At 46.0% G+C, this 19,980-nt stretch overlaps 1 protein-coding gene across 2 annotated transcripts in view; it reads right to left on the bottom strand.

The window, feature by feature from the left end:
• The window catches only part of MMP16 (matrix metallopeptidase 16), a 303,847-nt gene that overhangs the window by 18,098 nt on the left and 265,769 nt on the right, over positions 1–19,980 (bottom strand). For both annotated transcript variants that reach the window (XM_075353111.1, XM_075353112.1), the window contains 2 exons: positions 14,937–15,075; positions 5,084–5,234 (listed from right to left, as the gene is read on the bottom strand). In XM_075353111.1, coding sequence (XP_075209226.1) covers positions 5,084–5,234; positions 14,937–15,075 — 290 coding nt within the window. The remainder of the gene's footprint in view (positions 1–5,083; positions 5,235–14,936; positions 15,076–19,980) is intronic.

Below are 19,980 nucleotides of genomic sequence, written 5' to 3'. Positions count from 1 at the left end.
AAATCTCATTGGTAAAATGTAATGGCAAAAAAATATTGCAAGTGGACCCTTTCTCGTTTATCATATTACATTAAAAATTAACAGTTCATCCTTATCGTTCTGTGAATTTTAAGGACTCGGATTTCTCACAATAGACATTCAATAAATTATGGTACATGCTAACTATGCAAACGGCTTCCGAGATGAAGAAGACTTGAACTCTACTGCAACCTAATCAATCTGGACCCTATAATGAGCCTTGCCACATGACGTATTATGTAAGCCAAATCACATACACTACTTGAAGACACATGTTTCAGGGTCTTTGCCCCTCATTAGTACAAAGCGAGAAATGTGACTTGGTTGGATGAGAAGCTACTGATGGGGCTGAGCCAAATTAGACCTCTTGCTTTGCACTGAGGAGGGTGAAACAACCTAAAACATAGGTCTGCAAATAGAATATCTGGTTTGGCTTTCATCCTGTCATGTGGCAAGGCTCAGTAACCCCTTTATGAGTAGAGATGAGCGAACCTGAGGTTTGAGTCTGGAAACAGACTACAAAAAAAAACAAAGTTCGGGTTCAAAGTTCGAGTGCAAACCACTCAAGTGAGCAGCGCTGTGTTTGGTTATGAGCGATGCTCAGCTGTGTGCAAGCCGCATGCAGGGTTCGAATGGCTCGCACATGGGGTAAAAATTAGTGTGATCAGATGTAATGTGCACACGAAAGAAAAAAAATTGAAACCCCCCGCAACGGAAGTGTTCTGCTTATGGCTGGCAGTATGTGGGTGGAGTCCTGAACTGCCCAATTCCATTGAGGTTCGGATCAAGTCAGGGTCACAATCCAAACTTTATCTAAGGTTCGACTGTGCCCTGCAAACCGAACCTCCAAAGGTTCGCTCATATCTATTTACGAGCTATGATGTACTGATATGTCATAGTTCGTGTCCCTGCCATGATGTGGGCAAGCTCACTGAGTCCATATCTTTCCCTGCACATGTTGACTGATCTGACCAGCCAATATGGGCCTCTAACATCCGAAGGTGGATCAGCTGTTAACCAGTTAAATCCCGCTGTCAATTTCTGACAGCGGGATTTAACAATTGCCACGCGAGGAGCGCACCATTCCCAGCTCCTGTCAGAGCCCCAATGACTTGACCATGAGATGCCAATGGCTTGTCATGACAGCCGAGGGTCAGCTCATAACCCCTGTTTCTGTTATTATGATCCTCCTGTGAATGTCATAGCCGACATTCATAGGAGATTGTTATTTCTCTTGTACTGAGCAGTGCTGATGCTGATGAAGTGCTCTGTACAGCACAAGTCATTGGATGATTTCAGTTTCAAGTCCCCTAGGAACTAATAAATACAATTAAAAGTGAGAGAAAAAATGTTTGCTTTTTTTAAATATGAAAATAATAAATAAAACCCAGAAAAGTTGAAATTACGCCCCATTGAAAATAAAAGCATAACATAAAAAATACACACATTTTGAATTGCTGAGTTTAGAGTCGTCCGATCTATCAAAACATTAAATAAATTATTCCGATCAGTAAACAGCGTAACGGAAAAAAGTTCAAAATGCCAGAATTACGTTTCTTTGGCCATCGCAACGTTGCAATAGGATGCAATAAGATGTGCAATACTTTGCATCTACACAAGAATACAGTAGTATCAGTAAAAATGTAAAAATGTCACTTTAGGGTGCAAAAATTACCCAATCATACAGCACCAGATCCCAAATGATGAAAATGTTACAAGGCTCGGAAAATGGCACCAAAAGCTACATTTTGTTTTATAAATTTCTGATTTTTTTTCCCACCAGTATAATAAAAGAAAAACTATACGGTAGATGTTTGGTATGTATGAACGTGTACTGACATGGAGATTCATGCTACAAGGTCAGTTTTACCATATAGTGAACATGGTAAATAAAAAAAAAAATCAAAACCCAATTATGGAATTGCACTTTTTTTTGGCAATTTCACAGCACATGGATTTTTTATTATATTCTAGTACACTATATGGTAAATTAATGGTTTGATTAAAAAATATAACTCGGCCCTCAAAAACCAAGCCCTCAAACGGCTGTGTAGATTTAAAGATAAAAATTTTATGGGTCTTGCAAGAAGGGGAGGAAAAAACTAAAATGAAACACGGAAAATCATCAGGTGGTGAAGGGGTTAGTATTCACTTTTAGATTGCTACTTCTAGTAGGTGACATCAGAGTTGAAGCCCTCTTAATCTCCGAGGAAGTAATATTTAATTTTTTAGAGGAGCACTGCATGGCCTATCAGACTCCTGGCATGTCAATTTTTAGAGGAGCACTGCATGGCCTATCAGACTCCTGGCATGTCAATTTTTAGAGGAGCACTGCATGGCCTATCAGACTCCTGGCATATCAATTTTTAGAGGAGCACTGCATGGCCTATCAGACTCCTGGCATGTCACTTTCCACAATGGTAAAAAAACCCTCTTGATAACCTGCAATTCAAATCACAACCACTGAGTGGCCACCTAAAGACATATATAGCATAAACATAGAAAAGAAAAATTGTTTGCAGCACCTTCGGTAGAATCCTTTAAGGAAGGGACACAAGTCAGGTCCAAGGGATCCACTTGGCATCTATGATATATCCTAAATGATGGACAGCATACCATCGGGATATATGCTATGGCCGAATAAAAGATATGGAATACACCTGATAGGATGCTGTCCATCATTTTGGACATATACCATAAACATCCCCTGCCAGAACTGCACAATCATGTATGTATATATATATATATATATATATATACATATATATATATATATATATATATATATATATATATATATATATATAAAAATATATATATATATATATTTATATATATACAGTACAGACCAAAAGTTTGGACACACCTTCTCATTCAAAGAGTTTTCTTTATTTTCATGACTCTCAAAACTGTAGATTCACATTGAAGATATCAACACTATGAATTAACACATGTGGAATGAAATACTTAACAAAAAAGTGTGAAACAACTGAAAATATGTCTTATATTCTAGGTTCTTCAAAGTAGCCACCTTTTGCTTTGATTACTGCTTTGCACACTCTTGGCATTCTCTTGATGAGCTTCAAGAGGTAGTCACCGGAAATGGTTTTCACTTCACAGGTGTGCCCTGACAGGTGTAATAAGTGGGTTGTCTTGCCTTATAAATGGGGTTGGGACCATCAGTTGTGTTGTGCAGAAGTCTGGTGGATACACAGCTGATAGTCCTACTGAATAGATTGTCAGAATTTGTATTATGGCAAGAAAAAAGAAGCCAAGTAAAGAAAAACGAGTGGCCAAGAAATTAAGGTCAGTCAGTCTGAAAAATTGGGAAAACTTTGAAAGTGTTCCCAAGGGCAGTGGCAAAAACCATCAAACGCTACAAAGAAACTGGCTCACATGAGGACTGCCCCAGGAAAGGAAGACCAAGAGTCACCTCTGCTGCGGAGGATAAGTTTATCCGAGTCACCAGCCTCAGAAAAAGCAGCTCAGATTAGAAACCAGGTTAATGCCACACAGAGTTCTAGCAACAGACACATCTCTAGAACAACTGTTAAGAGGAGACTTTGTGCAGCAGGCCTTTATTGTAAAATATCTGCTAGGAAACCACTGCTAAGGACAGTTAACAAGCAGAAGACACTTGTTTGGGCTAAAGAACACAAAAAATGGACATTAGACCAGTGGAAATTTGTGTTTTGGCCTGATGAGTCCAAACTTGAGATCCTTGGATCCAACCACCGTGTCTTTGTGCGACGCAGAAAAGGTGAACGGATGGACTCTACATACCTGGTTTCCACCGTGAAGCATGGAGGAGGAGGTGTGATGGTGTGGGGGTGCTTTGCTAGTGATACTGTTGGGGATTTATTCAAAATTGAAGGCATACTGAACCAGCATGGCTACCACAGTATCTTGCAGCGGCATGCTATTCCATCCGGTTTGTGTTTAGTTGGACCAACATTTATTTTTCAACAGGACAATGACCCTAAACACACCTCTAGGCTTTGTAAGGGCTATTTGACTAAGAAGGAGAGTGATGGGGTGCTACGCCAGATGACCTGGTATCCATAGTCACCAGACCTGAACCCAATCGATATGGTTTGGGGTGAGCTGGACCGCAGAGTGAAGGCAAAAGGGCCAACAAGTGCTAAGCATCTCTGGGAACTCCTTCAAGACTGTTGGAAAAAAATTTACAGTGACTACCTCTTGAAGCTCATCAACAGAATGCCAAGAGTGTGCAAAGCAGTAATCAAAGCAAAAGGTGGCTACTTTGAAGAACCTAGAATATAAGACATATTTTCATTTGTTTCACACTTTTTTGTTAAGTATTTCATTCCACATGTTTTAATTCATAGTTTTGATGCCTTCAATGTGAATCTACAATTTTCAGAGTCATGAAAATAAAGAAAACTCTTTGAATGAGTATATATATATATATAGAACAACATGAAGAAGGATCCAGCAAGGCAGAATGACTCCAAAGGGCAACAAAAGTTTTTTTTTTTCTCTGACTTTATTATCTAAGAATAAAAAATTCCAGAGCTCTTGACAAGTTGTTAAGTGCAAGGTATATGCAGTATGGACTACGCGTTTCGGCGGACGCAGCCGCCTTCTTCACGGTCCCAAGACAAAACGGCTTGGGACCGTGAAGAAGGCGGCTGCATCTGCCGAAATGCGTAGTCCATACTGCATATACCTTGCACTTAACAACTTGTCAAGAGCTCTGGAATTTTTTATTCTTAGATAATAAAGTCAGAGAAAAAAAAAAACTTTTGTTGCCCTTTGGAGTCATTCTGCCTTGCTGGATCCTTCTTCATGTTGTTCTACATATCTTGGAAGTCTCCCACTTCGGGTCCGTGCAATAAGGAGAACAAGGACGCCGGGGCTTGAGCTCAGACAGGTGAGCTGGTCTACAACCTTTATTTAAAAAAAAAAAAAATATATATATATATATATATATATGTATATATACATAAAAAACTCTTTGAATGAGTATATATTATGCATGCTCCAACTTTTTGGCTTGATGTAATATTATAGATATATTCCCTTCTTTCCTATTAATAAATACCTGTCGCCTTTGAAAAAATAGGTCTTCCCGACATCTTCCCACCAAACAGCAGTGTCTATCCCATGAGGTGGTATTCCATGCCCAAGATGTATCAAGTCGTGGGGATAACCAAATTGTAATGTTGTATCTTTAAACACCCAATATTTGTTACCTAGAAAACACAAAAACACATGGAAACAACTCAATAAAGAATTATTTTTAAAACTTTCAAAACATTGCAAGCCTGATGACAGATCTTCAAGTGTAGACAACCGCAGCTGTGCCAAATATTGTTGGCAAAACCCTGTGGCCGACGGAGATGGTTAAAATTACAACATCACCTTTCGCGATTTAGTCAATTTCTGAATATGTCCTCTCAAAATGTGACTAATCTATTTCACCCTTAGAGTTTGCTCTGGCAAAAAAAAAAAAATGTGGGCTATTAGAAGCCATTTAATATAAAAGCCAGTCTTGAACTTTTCATCTTCCTAAGGATAGATTCATAAAGTCTGCTTCAAATCTACATTTTTTTCTTTATATGAGGATTTGTAAAGTAAGTGAGACTTGGCCTTAATAGGGCTTGCCAATAAGAAAAATACCACTACAAAAAAAAAGATTTAAGCAACCTTCAGGAGATGAGCGAATCGATTTATACGACTCTAGTCCTGTATTTTGTGGCCATATGAACTGCCTCCTACCTGCCAGCCCCCCCGACACCTCTTGTGATTAGACAAAGTGTGCGGATTATGATGATGTCTCACCAGGACGGCGGCCTAATCAAAAGAGGTGTAGGAAATGCCAGCAGGTAGGAGGCGGTTCGTATGGCTTCTGTCAGCAGCCAAGGAATAATGACGGCCTGCAAATTTATTCACTCATCTCCACAACCCACATTCATCTTAACCCACTCAACCCAAGTTTGCATACACTCATGAGGAATAATTACACTGACGTGCTGAAGTTACCGATCATAAATCCAATTATATTAAATTAGCAAGTACAATGAAAAAGGATATATTACTTAGAGATGATCAGAGTTAGGTCAGGTTCACATGAACATTTTCATGATCCATATATTTATTTTTCAGGTGCCTACATTTGAGTTGATGACATGAAGTACCGTGTTTCCCTAAAGATAAGACATTGTCTTAGATTTCTTTTTTTGCTCCGAAAAATGTGCTAAGGCTTATTTTAAGGGCTTATTCTCTGGGAAACAGACAGTTTACCCCTAAAAAAAATACAGATCCCCCTTCCCAGGAGTCATATTTACCAGACTATGGGTGTCTGCATCACTCCCAGGTCCTCTTGCTATTTTCAGTGGGCGCTCCCAGCAGGTATGCTCCACACAGTCCTCCCTTGCTTCTGGCCGACACACATACATCACATCGCACACATAATGACACACACAAACTCACCACATCCGGCGATACCAATTGCTTCTGGCCTACAGAGGAACCTAGGATGCAGTGCAGTGGAGTGCAAGGACCTGCGGTGGAGCGCATAGAGGACCTGCGGTGGAATGCATCGATGCGTTCCACCACCGGATCCTCCATACGTTCCACCGCAGGTTCTCACACTCCACTGCACTGCGTCCCAGGTTCCTCTGCCGGCCAGAACCAATCGGTATTGCTGGATATGGTGAGTGTGTGTGTGTGATCTGATGTGGCAGTGCGTGCTATCTGAAGTGTGTAAGTGTGCCATCTGATGTGTGCGCAATCTGATGTGCATGGGTTTGCGATCTGATGTGTGTAGGTGTGCGATCTGATGTGTGCACAAACCGTTTGGTGTCTGGTGAGTATGATTGCGGGGTCTTCTTTTGTCTCTCTTTTGAGGAATGTCTGCTTTCTATAATGAAGTGTCTTGTGGTATTCTTTAACTTTTTTTTAGCTACACAGACACTTCATTACTGAACTGCGACTAGGGCTTATTTTTGGGGAAACACGGTAATAACACTTTTAAAAAATGTGCATGAAATTTGCATGTTCCCCAAGTGGTAATGTGTACTACTACTACAAAAAATTCTCAGCACTCCATACCTGCTTATGCGTTCGGTGTGCAAACTATCCAGACTGAGTTTCTCCATCATAAATGTTATTAGTAAGGCCCAATGCCATATAGCAGGCCTTCTGTTACATTGTCTGTTTAGTTTTAATAAAACACCAAATGAAAACTAATAAAGGAACTAATCCCACTGGTTTAAGTTGGATAATTCTGAGCTGTCGGGTACAACAACAGGCACCGGTCCTGGGGTCAGATATAACAATGTATGATGTAACAGTGTAATGCGGCTTCTTCACAATGAAGAAAAGGGTAGAAAAAAACTTATGATAATTGTTGGATAGTAACGAGCGATCACTAGCATGCTTTTATCAGTACTCGAAAAGAGCAGTCGGATGCTCGGATGGGCGCATATCGAGCACCCAAGAATAATGAAAATCAATGGGGAACGTATGCATTTTTCCAGGAAATCCTGCTTGAATTCCCCACTGACTTGCCTTATACTCGGGTATGCGAGTTGTGCCCATCCAAGCATCCAACTGCTCGTTACGAGTCCCGAATGGTACTGCTGACTCATCACTATTTTGCCTCCCTTTTCACTTCAATTTACATCAAACAGATTGCTGGTATTACGCTGTCTTTTTGCATATTTAGCAAACACTTCTGTATTTTGTACGCAGGTGTCTGCACCAGAATACATAATAGCAATCTGCTGCATCAGGTTTTTGAGTTGGGGCTTTGGCTAGTGATGGATTGTGGTGGAGCATGCTAGGGTTCTTCAACACTGGGATAATGTAGGAAAGTGAATTGTTGTCCCATCTGAAGGAAGAGCCAAACTACATCTCCACTCTGGTTCATATTTCCATCTTGATGACTACCTCTCCAAATCCCAACATTATAATTTTATCTGTACCTATTTACACCTCTGTAACTTGGCACCATTCATAACAAATTGGCCAATTTTTGAGCAAAGAACCTTCATTTTTCTAAGTATATCTTATATAGCATTGATGCAGTTTTAATTTCATATATTCTATGTTTGCCTTCGTCATTGCACTTTCAGAGTGCTGCTGTGTCTATTTGTTTGTATATCGTGTGGTTTCAGCAGTTAGCACCTGTTCACATTTGCTATATTTGGAGATGCAGTTTTTTTTTCCCCAAAATGTATTGGAGGTATAGACAGCCTCCTATTCTGACTGTGCTCTCTGCCCATCAGGGTGGTTATAATTAGTGCCAGATCCTATCTGCCCATATATTTTATTTGTAGACTTTTACTCCGGGAAAGGCATGACCCAGTATAGAGTCCCATCAAGGAAAGGTCACCTTGCTACGGTGGATGGGCATTCAAGAATTGGCCATTTTTTTGAGCAAAGAACCTTCATTTTTCTAATTATATTATATTTTATATAGCATTGATGCAGCTTTCATTTCATATATTCTATGTTTGCATGTGTCTTGGCAATTGCAGAGTGCTGGTGTGTCCCTTTGTGTTTTGTGTAGTTTTAGCAGTTAGCACTTGTTCACACTAGCTATATTTGAACATAAAGTTTTTTTTGTTTTGCCATATATTGTGGAGGTGTATAGAGCCTCCTATTCTGACTGTACAGGATGGTTTTAATTAGTTCTAGATCCTATCTGCCCATATAGTGTAGACTTTTAGTCCAGAAGAGGCAATCAAGGAAAAGTCACCTACCCGCAATAGATGGACATACAATTGGCCAAATTTTGTGCAAAGAACTTTCATTTTTTCTAAGTAAATTCTATATAGCATTGATGTAGTTTTAATTTCATATGTTCTATGTTTGCATGTTGTCCCGGAGGTGTCACAGAAGGCTGACAATCTAGTGGCAGCGAATGTTAGAAAATCCCAGAGATCGGCAACATGTATTTTTATCTGACAGTTCCCTGTTTCTGCAGCAACAGACTCTAGGACTCTGGGAAACTGTCAGTTATTCCTCTCATTTGTCAGCCTCTGACTTCCTTTATAAACCTCACCCTGGGGTGGTTTGAGTGCAGTTATTAGTTGCCCCTGGCTGTGGTGTGCAGCAGTCGTCTCCTCCTGTTGTTCCAGAGACTTCTGTGGTAGCTGCTCCTAAGATAACTGTTTAATGTTTGCTATCTACCTGGGCTCAGGTGGTATCATTTGTTTTTACCCTGCATTGTTTCCTTTCGTCTTCCTTCGCGTTAGTGGTGTTGACGAAGAGCTCATTCCTTCAATCCTTACTTATGGCCCATATCAGGGCTTACCTGGGGTGAGGTATTACTGCTTGGCGACAGGTGCAAAATCTGTATAGGGTCAGTGAGGGTAAGCTGCAGGTTGTTGTTAGGGGTCACCACTTCCCCCTTTCCCTAGTAATAGGGCATTCCTTTCCCCTTCCCTTTGTATTGTACTATACGGCTGGTAAAGCTTCTATCACATATGTCTTGGTGGTTACAGAGTGCTGTTGTGTTCCTTCATTTGCGTTTCGTGTTGCTTTAGCAGTATGCACCTGTTCACACTTGCTATTTTTGGCAATGCAGTTTTTTGCACCATTCATAACACAAAATGCATTTCTTTTTTACCAAGCACTGATTACTACAGTCCCAGGAAATACAAAATGAGAGATGTCAGGCGGCTGCGTGCTATACATAAACGTGAAACATAAAACTAACTATACTTTTGTATTTCCCTAAAAACTGAAGATTATTTTTACATAGCCTCCAAATTGCAATACATATACACTTTGTGCTAGAAATGACAAGCCGCATGATGACATGTTATACAATTCTACACTACTTTACCAAGAGAGTGGAGGGGAAAATGGAATTCAGGCAATTGCCCTGATGGCTGAGTTGTTTTAAATTGCAGCTTTCATAGTGCTTTTCCTTTTTGCTGCGGCACTAAAGAACAGACTTACACTCGGCAGACTTGAAATTTTCCAATTTAACTCAATTCAGTTAGCCAATACAGATATCACTAGCAGTTCAATTTTCTCCTTAGATTAGAGGTCTATTGTATGACGGCTGATGTTTTTGTGATACACATTTGCTTCTGGCATTGACTAGATGAAAGAACGGAGTTATAAGCTGATGATCTGGGAGGCAGAAATGTCACTGAAACGTGCTGCACTGGCCATTAAAACACGAAAAACATATTTACTCTTGTAATTTGGAATTTCCCTAATTAGTTTTGAGTGCCAAATCCATACAAAACATGAAAACCATGAAATGGAATGAATCACAAAATCACTTTGTATTGGTCTACATACACTCCTCAATATTGCAACACCAAAAAGGAAAAGCTGTAATATCATGGAAATCACAAGGTGGATAGATATGTTAATGATATGCAAATTATGAAAAAATGTAAACAACATGTTCAAAATATCTCGATATATTTAGATACATGTACAGAAATCACAACACTTTGCAGTCAACGCTGCTACCGTGTTTTTCCAAAAATAAGCTCTCCCCCAAAAATAAGCCCTAGCAGGGATTTTCAGCATTTTCGGAGCAAGGCTTAAATATAAGCCCTCCCCTGAAAATAAGCCCTAGTCCCGGATCAATAATGAAGTGTCCGTGGAGCTAAAAAAGTTACAGATGCTGCAGGACACTTCACTATAGACAGCGGCACCCGGCAATTACACTCACCCGACACTGAGCGGCAGGACCTGTAGCTATCGCACACCCGCACACATTAGATCTCTCTCACACACACACACACACACACCAGATCTCACACACCAGATCTCACACACAAACATCGGATCGCACACACAATCAGATGGCGCACATAATCAGATCGCACACACAAACATCGGATCACAGGTAAACATCAAATCACACACACAAACATCGGATCGCACACACATCAGATCGCATACATACTCACCACATCCAACGACACCGATCTCTTCTCGCCGGCAGAATCCTGAGAGGCAGTGCGGTGGAGCGCAACGACCTGTAGAACAGGACCTGCGGCGGAACACATGACTTACTCTCATAATTTCCTGCGGCCGGAAGCGCTGGATGTGATGTGTGCACGCGCGATCAGCTGTGTGTGTGTGTGCAATCGGCTGTGTGTCTGTGATCTGCTGTGTATGTCTGCGATCTGCTGTGTGTGTCTGCGATCGGCTGTGTTTTTTTGCGATCGGCTGTGTGTGTCTGCGATCGGCTGTGTGTGTCTGCGATCGGCTGTGTGTGTCTGCGATCGGCTGTGTGTGCCTGCGATTGGCTGTGTGTGCCTGCGATCTGCTGTGTGTGTCAGTATGTCAGCTAGCAGCAGGGGAGGACGGCGTGCAGCACCGACCGGAGATCACAGGGAGGACCTGGGAGCCACGCAGACATTCGGGTATGGTAAGAGTCTCCTGGGAAGTGGGGGGGTCTGCTTTTTTGGGTGGTAAACTTAACGCCCAACCGTGTTTCTCCAAGAATAAGACCTCCTCCAAAAATAAGCCCTAGTGCTTTTTTGGGGGCAAAAAAAATATAAGACAGTGTCTTATTTTTGGAAAAACACGGTATCAATGAGGTCATTAATGGTTGTCTGAGGAATGTTCTGCCACACTGAATGCACTTGGGAAAATCATCAAGATCCGCTGCTGGCAGTTCCCTTTATATTTAGAGATAAGTGGAACCGTGGCAGCTAAGTAATAACTTAGGGCCCGGCAACGCCCCCCTCTTCACCGGGCCCCATACACCAGTCATGGTTGGAATACCCTGAAGGCGACCCTGGGTTAGAGGCCATTTAAGATATCCTCAGAAAGTTAAGCGGGCTTTACACGCTACGATATCGTTAATTAATTATCGTCGGGGTCACGTTGTTTGTGACGCACATCCGGCGTCATTAACGATATCGCAGTGTATGACACTTATGTGCGACCTAAAATGATCGCAAAAGCAGCCAAAATCGTTTGCCGCGGAGATGTCGTCCTAAAACAAAAAATCGTTCATTTATAATTAGCGATGTTGTTCCTCGTTCCTGCGGCAGCACACATCGCTATGTGTGACACCGCAGGAGCGACGAACATCTCCTTACCTGCTTCCACTGCCAATGCGGAAGGAAGGAGGTGGGCGGGATGTTTATGTCCCGCTCATCTCCGCCCCTCCGCTTCTATTGGACGGCTGCCGTGTGACATCGCTGTGACGCCGAACGACCCGCCCCCTTAGAAAGGAGGCGGATCGCCGGCCAGAGCGACGTCGCAGCGCAGGTAAGTCCGTGTGACGGGGGTAAGCGAGGTTGTGTGCGACGGGCAGCGATGTGTCAGTGACAACTCACGGGGGCGGGTACGATCACTTGTGATCTCGCTAGCGAGATCGCAGCGTGTAAAGCCCGCTTTATAGTTTATGGTGATATGTTGACTGTAAGAAAAACCAACAAAAATATATGATATTTGCAGAAATTATTATAAAACGAATAAGCTTTCCTTTTTGGACTTTCCATTATAAAGCTTTGAGCACTAAGCATCCCTTATGCTAATGGCAACAAGAACACTGCTCCGATTCTGCAATGTGCCGTCCTGGAGTTTTGCTACAAATGGCGTCCACACTTGCCAAGTACAGCAATATGTAATTTGGAAAGCTGAGACGAACAGGAAAATGTTATTTTTATTTCACAAGTGACTGGATATAATAAATAAGGCGATCTGCTTTACTGGTTTGACTCTGCTTGGCTACAGCTAAGGTGACAAAATTCACTTTTCCTATTCTGAATTCAAGGGCGCTTTCTAATCTATAACAATATTAGGACAGTGGCATAGGGGCAATGGTGGCAGACCACACGGCCGCTAACGGGCCAAATGATTTTTATGTACACCCCTGTATTTATTACGATCAGTCTTCTACAAAATCTTCTCACTTGAGACACCCATTGTGTAAAGTTTTCCCGACACATTTTTTTGCAAGCAGAGCATCTCGCGTCACTCTGGGATATGACAAGGCAAGGAAGGCGACATATGCGTCCATACTGACAAATGTCTCTCTGGCCCTATGTTATAGGGTTTGATCACTACTTTAAAACACATTATAATTGCTCCTGTAATGGTGAAAAAAATAAAAAAGAATTGATACTCAACTACCGGATTGGTGATGCATTTTCGTGCCCTGCTCTAGGTCCCTTGCCAGTGTCCTAGCTTTTTTAATTCGGAGGTGGTGCCACGTGACCACTGCAGCCAATCAGCCGTCAAATGTACTAATCATCCATTTATCAATTATACATTTATCCTTCATAATAATCCATAAATGTACAAATTGGGAATACCGCTTTACCCTTCCACCCCATTTGGATGACAAAGTAGCTGTAATGCCTTTTTGGCATATTTGCTCTCTGTAAGGGCTTTTCGTAGTTTTTCACGTACGAATGTGGCTACCACTCATACACACGTGGTCAAAATTGTTGGTTCCCCTTGTTTAATGAAAGAAAAACCCACAATGGTCACAGAAATATCTTGAATCTGACAAAAGTAATAATAAATTAAAAAAAATCTATGAAAATGAACACATGAAAGTCAGACATTGCTTTTCAACCATGCTTCCACAGAATTTTTTAAAAAATAAAACTCATGAAGTTCACTTCATCTGACCAGGGTCAGTGTATGGAGGTTTATTAAACCTCCGGAAAGTACCTCTGGAGAGGAGTGTGTATACCGGGGTAAGTGAGTGGATGCAGACATAGCTCCACTGAGATACTTGATAAGTGTATCCGAACCTGTGCTGGCGTACCACGGGTGTAACAGACTGAAAATCGTATTTGTGCTATGTAACGAGGAATGTGGTTTGTGTGTGATAAAATAGACCTGATGGACTTTAAAATGAAGGTGTACAATGGTGCTACCTCAAAAAAGCAAGCTAAGTGAGTAACCCCATCAAAATCTGTAAAAATTGGATGCCATACTATGGGTGGGCTCATCCAATTTCTGGAGGAAAATAGTACATGCTACGAAAAATGTCGGTTGCCCACACGCACAGCGGCCCATTAATAAAGAGCTATTCTACATGGGGATGCTTAGGGGTACTTCTCACATAGCGAGAGCGCTAGCGAGATCGCTGCTGAGTCACGGGTTTTGTGACGTACCAGTGACCTCATCAGTGATCTCACTGTGTGTGACACTGAGCAGCGACCTGGCGGCCCCTGGTGTGAAATCGCTGATCATTACACACTGTTCTGGTTCATGTGTTGGTCGTCGGGCTCCCGCAGGGTAGCACGCGTTGATGTGTTTGACACCTTACACAACGACCTCGTTCGCGACTCACGTAGGCGTGCATCTTCGTTGTTTTCCGCGCCCTCTCTGTTCCGATTGGTGATCGCTACTGCATTCGGATTGGCCGCTTCCATCCTCTGTTCTGGCTTGTTGATCGCAGTACATTTCAGAGGGCTGAATTCACTTGTCCCGGACCGCGTGTAGCAGCAGATCGTAATACAGTCCATTCTGCATCGGGACTGTAGAATGGACAAGGATGGAGAAGGATGGAAGCGCTATTATGTTGCCTTCTCTAAAGGCAAGGCCGCCCAGTCACAACGCAGTTACGACCACCAATCGGAGCAGAGGGGGCGCGGAAAAGGCAATGTAGATGCACGCCTATGTTACTAATCAAGATTTGAATCGTGCTATGTGACAGGGTCCCACCACCGTATCATTACTGCATCGTTGGGAAGATCTGACTGTTTGACAGCTCACTAGCGACCCTGTAGCGACGTACCAGCGATCCTTACCAGGTCGTATCGTGGTCAGAATATCTGGTACATCGTTTAGTGTGACGGTACCCTTAGCGTGACAAACTGCAAATCTGCAGCAAACTTTGTTTTTCTTCTACGGAGAACCTTTTGTATCTTAACGTAACATTATTATCCATTGTCTTTGCACTGTTTCCCTAGAAAAATGTTGATAAATGAAGTGTGGCTCACCTTTAAAGAAGACAAAATTTCCTTCACTATTTTCATAGACGGCATCAATACTCGGTGGCAGTCCCCTCCAGAAGACACTTATCTGCATAGGATAGCCATCCATTACTTTGTTTTTTCTAACTCTCCAAAACCATTGATCCTGCAAAATTAGATGCACAAACGTTAGTAATAAATATCAAGTCAGAAAAAAATAAAACTGTTATTTTTAAACCAATAATAACTTATACATATGATACACAACAGCAGACGTGCAAAAAAATTGCTTTTAATATTTCATGAGAATATCTATATATATAATTGCCTTATTCTGTCTGTCTGTCTGTCTGTCTGTCTTGCTCCAAAATTGTGTCCTTATGGTGACACAAAGCTGATTGGCCGCTGGGCTCGCCATGGCCCCGCCCCCCGCACGGATTGGCCGCTCGCCCAGGCTGCGCCCCCACACGGATTGGCCGGCCGCTCGCCCAGGCTCCGCCCCCCCCACAGATTGGCCTCTTGCCCCGGCACCCTGCAGGCATTGGCAACTTGGCCACGCCCCGCCCCCCTCACGCAATGCACGCTAGCGCTGGCCCCGCCCCCCCACGCATTCCCCGAACCGACACGGTCACGAAGCCACGACTACCAGGTGAGTACTGTACCCCTGGGAGCCCACATCAGCGTACGCCACCAAACCCAGCCGACACATACCCTCGCATTGCTGGGGCTGGCCGGCGTATGCTGGTGTGGGCTCCCGTGCGAGCGGGGGACGAGATACGCTGGTAACCATGGTAGCATAGTTACCAGTGCATCAAGGTCCTGCAGCGGCGGAGCATACACTCACATAACAGCACACACACACACACACATCAGATCACACTCACTCTCACACACACCTCACACACACATAACATCGCATCCACACACTCACAACATCCTGGGATATCGCTTGCTTCTCGGCGGCGATACTGTGCTGTGAGCTTCCAGGACCTGCCAGAGGATCACATGGCCAGAAGCATGTGGTATCTCCGGATGTTGTGAGTATGAGCGCGTATGTGCAATATCGTCAATGTGTGTGTGTGTGAGTGTATGCGATCGTGTGTGTGTGTGAGTGTATGCGATCGGGTGTGTGTGAGTGTATGCGATCGGGTGTGTGTGAGTGTATGCGATCGGGTGTGTGTGAGTGTATGCGATCGGGTGTGTGTGAGTGTATGCGATCGGGTGTGTGTAAGTGTATGCGATCGGGTGTGTGTGGGTGTGTGTGAGTGTATGCGATCGGATCTGTGAGTGTCGGCAGAGGAGCACGGCGTGCTGGAGGAGGCTGGGAGGAGAGAGGCTGATTCTGGGGAAGGCTGGGATGGGGAGGCTGAGAGAAGAGAGGCTGATGCTGGGGGAGGCTGAGGCTGGGGTAGGCTGGGAGGAGAGAGGCTGATGCTGGGGACCGAAAAGGCTGATGCTGGGAGGAGAGAGGCTGATGCTGGGGGAGGCTGAGGCTGGGGTAGGCTGGGAGGAGAGAGGCTGATGCTGGGAGGAGAGAGGCTGATGCTGGGGACCGAAAAGGCTGATGCTGGGAGGAGAGAGGCTGATGCTGGGGGAGGCTGGGGTAGGCTGGGAGGAGAGAATCTGATGCTGGGAGGAGAGAGGCTGATGCTGGGGGAGGCTGAGGCTGGGGTAGGCTGGGAGGAGAGAGGCTGATGCTGGGAAGAGAGAGGCTGATGCTGGGAAGAGAGAGGCTGATGCTGGGAGGAGAGAGGCTGATGCGGGGGGAGGCTGATGCTGGGGGAGGCTGAGGCTGGGAGGAGAGAGGCTGATGCTGGGAGGAGAGAGGCTGATGCTGGGGGAGGCTGAGGCTGGGGTAGGCTGGGAGGAGAGAGGCTGATGCTGGGAGGAGAGAGGCTGATGCTAGGGACAGAAAAGGCTGATGCTGGGATGAGAGAGGCTGATGCTGGGGACAGAGAGGCTGATGCTGGGGACAGAGAGGCTGATGCTGGGAGGAGAGAGGCTGATGCTGGGGACAGAAAAGGCTGATGCTGGGGGAGGCTGATGCTGGGGGAGGCTGAGGTTGGGGTAGGCTGGGAGGAGAGAGGCTGATGCTGGGGACAGAAAAGGCTGATGCTGGGAGGAGAGAGCCTGATGCTGGGAGGAGAGAGGCTGATGCTGGGAGGAGAGAGGCTGATGCTGGGGGAGGCTGAGGCTGGGGTAGGCTGGGAGGAGAGAGGCTGATGCTGGGAGGAGAGAGGCTGATGCTGGGAGAAGAGAGGCTGATGCTAGGGACAGAAAAGGCTGATGCTGGGAGGAGAGAGGCTGATGCTGGGGACAGAAAAGGCTGATGCTGGGGACAGAGAGGCTGATGCTGGGGACAGAAAAGGCTGATGCTGGGAGAAGAGAGGCTGATGCTGGGATGAGAGAGGCTGATGCTGGGATGAGAGAGGCTGATGCTGGGGAAGAGAGGCTGATGCTGGGGACAGAGAGGCTGATGCTGGGAGGAGAGAGGCTGATGCTGGGAGGAGAGAGGCTGATGCGGGTAGAGAGGCTGATGCTGGGAGGAGAGAGGCTGATGCTGCGGGCAGAGAGGCTGATGCTGCGGGTAGAGAGGCTGATGCTGGTGCAGCATGGAGGATGGAGCACGATGGGGGGTGCGCAGCATGGGGGATGGAGCACGTTTGGGAGTGCGCAGCATGGCGGATGGAGCACGTTTGGGAGTGCGCAGCATGGCGGATGGACCACGTTTGGGAGTGCGCAGCATGGCGGATGGAGCACGTTTGGGAGTGCGCAGAATGGCGAATGGAGCACGTTTGGGACTGCGCAGCATGGCGGATGGACCACGTTTGGGAGTGCGCAGCATGGCGGATGGAGCATGTTTGGGAGTGCGCAGCATGGCGGATGGAGCACGTTTGGGAGTGCGCAGCATGGCGGATGGAGCACGTTTGGGAGTGCGCAGCATGGCGGATGGAGCACGTTTGGGAGTGCGCAGCATGGCGGATGGACCACGTTTGGGAGTGCGCAGCATGGCGGATGGAGCACGTTTGGGAGTGCGTAGCATGGCGGATGGAGCACGTTTGGGAGTGCGCAGCATGGCGGATGGAGCACGATGGGGGGTGCGCAGCATGGGGGATGGAGCACGATGGGAGGTGCACACCTCCCCCCAACACACACACACACACAACACACCACACACACTGGGAACCACAAACACCGCCCTACACAGACACCCACACACACAGACAACGCTGCACACACACAACACCCAACACACAAACACCGCGACACACACAAATATACGCACATACCGCACAACACACATTGCACAAAACATACCTCCCCAAAAACAGACCACACACACACAAACCGCGCAACACACACACACACAACGCTACAGACACACAGCGCTCCACAAACAACGCAACACACGCAACACACATACAACACTGCTCTCACCCCCCGCCACACCCAGACAACACCCAGAACATGTACAGCGCCCTACACAAACACTTGGTAACTACACACAACAACATCTATATATATATATATATATATATAACAAAAATCATACATGAACTACACAATACGTAAATTCTAGAATACCCGATGCGTAGAATCGGGCCACCTTCTAGTCTATATATATAATTGCCTTATTCTGTCTCTCTGTCTGTCTGTCTTGCTCCAAAATTGTGTCCTTACGGTGACACAAAGCGGATTGGCCACTGGCCTCGCCCCCCCGCACGGATTGGTCGCTCGCCCTGGCTCCCCTCCTACACGGATTGGCCGGCCGCTCGCACAGGCTCCGCCCCCCACACGGATTGGCCTCTCGCCCCGGCACCCTGCACGTATTGGCAACTCGGCCACGCCCCGCCCCCCTCACGCAATGCACGCTCGCTCTGGCCCCGCTCCCCGCATGCATCCCCCGAACTGACACGGAGACACGACTCCCAGGTGAGTACTGTACCCCCGGGAGCCCACACCAGCATACGCCGCCAACCCAGCCGACACAAACCCTCGCATTGCTGGGGTTTGCCGCCATATGCTGGTGTGGGCTCCCGTGCAAGTGGGGGACGGGATGCGCTGGTAACCATGGTAGCATAGTTACCAGTGCATCAAGGTCCTGCAGCGGCGGAAAATCCACACGCACACACATAACAACAGACACACACACACACACATCAGATCACACTCACTCTCACACACACCTCACACACACATCAGATCGCATCCACACACTCACAGCATCCGGAGATATCGCTTGCTTCTCGGCGGCGATACTGTGCTGTGAGCTTCCAGGACCTGCCGGAGGATCACATGGCCAGAAGCATGTGGTATCTCCGGATGTTGTGAGTGTGAGCGCGTATGTGCAATATCGTCAGTGTGTGTGTGTGTGAGTGTATGCGAACGGATGTGTGTGAGTGTATGCGATCGGGTGTGTGTGAGTGTATGCGATCAGGTGTGTGTGAGTGTATGCGATCGGGTGTGTGTGAGTATGCGATCGGGTGGGTGTGAGTGTATGCGATCGGGTGGGTGTGTGTGTGTGTGAGTGTATGCGATCGGATCTGTGAGTGTCGGCAGAGGAGCACGGCGTGCTGGAGGAGGCTGGGAGGAGAGAGGCTGATCCTGGGGAAGGCTGGGAGGGGGAGGATGATGCTGGAGGAGGCTGATGTTGGGGGAGGCTGGGAGGGTGTAGGCTGATGCTGGGGGAGGCTGATGCTGGGGGAGGCTGGGAGGAGAGAGGCTGATGCTGAGGGAGGCTGATGCTGGGGGTGGCTGGGATGAGAGAGGCTGATGCTGGGGGAGGCTGATGCTGGGGGAGGCTGATGTTGGGGGAGGCTGGGAGGGTGTAGGCTGATGCTGGGGGAGGCTGATGCTGGGGGAGGCTGGGAGGAGAGAGGCTGATGCTGGGGGTGGCTGGGATGAGAGAGGCTGATGCTGGGGGAGGCTGATGCTGGGGGAGGCTAGAAGGAGAGAGGCTGATGCTGGGGGAGGCTGATGTTGGGGGAGGCTGGGAGGGTGTATGCTGATGCTGGGGGAGGCTGATGCTGGGGGAGGCTGGGAGGAGAGAGGCTGATGCTGGGGGAGGCTG

Source organism: Anomaloglossus baeobatrachus, chromosome 6, assembly GCF_048569485.1.
Source record: "Anomaloglossus baeobatrachus isolate aAnoBae1 chromosome 6, aAnoBae1.hap1, whole genome shotgun sequence".
NCBI classification, from domain to species: domain Eukaryota; kingdom Metazoa; phylum Chordata; class Amphibia; order Anura; family Aromobatidae; genus Anomaloglossus; species Anomaloglossus baeobatrachus.
The sequence above is the reverse complement of the archived record's forward strand: the minus strand, read 5'-3'. Positions and strand labels throughout refer to the sequence as shown.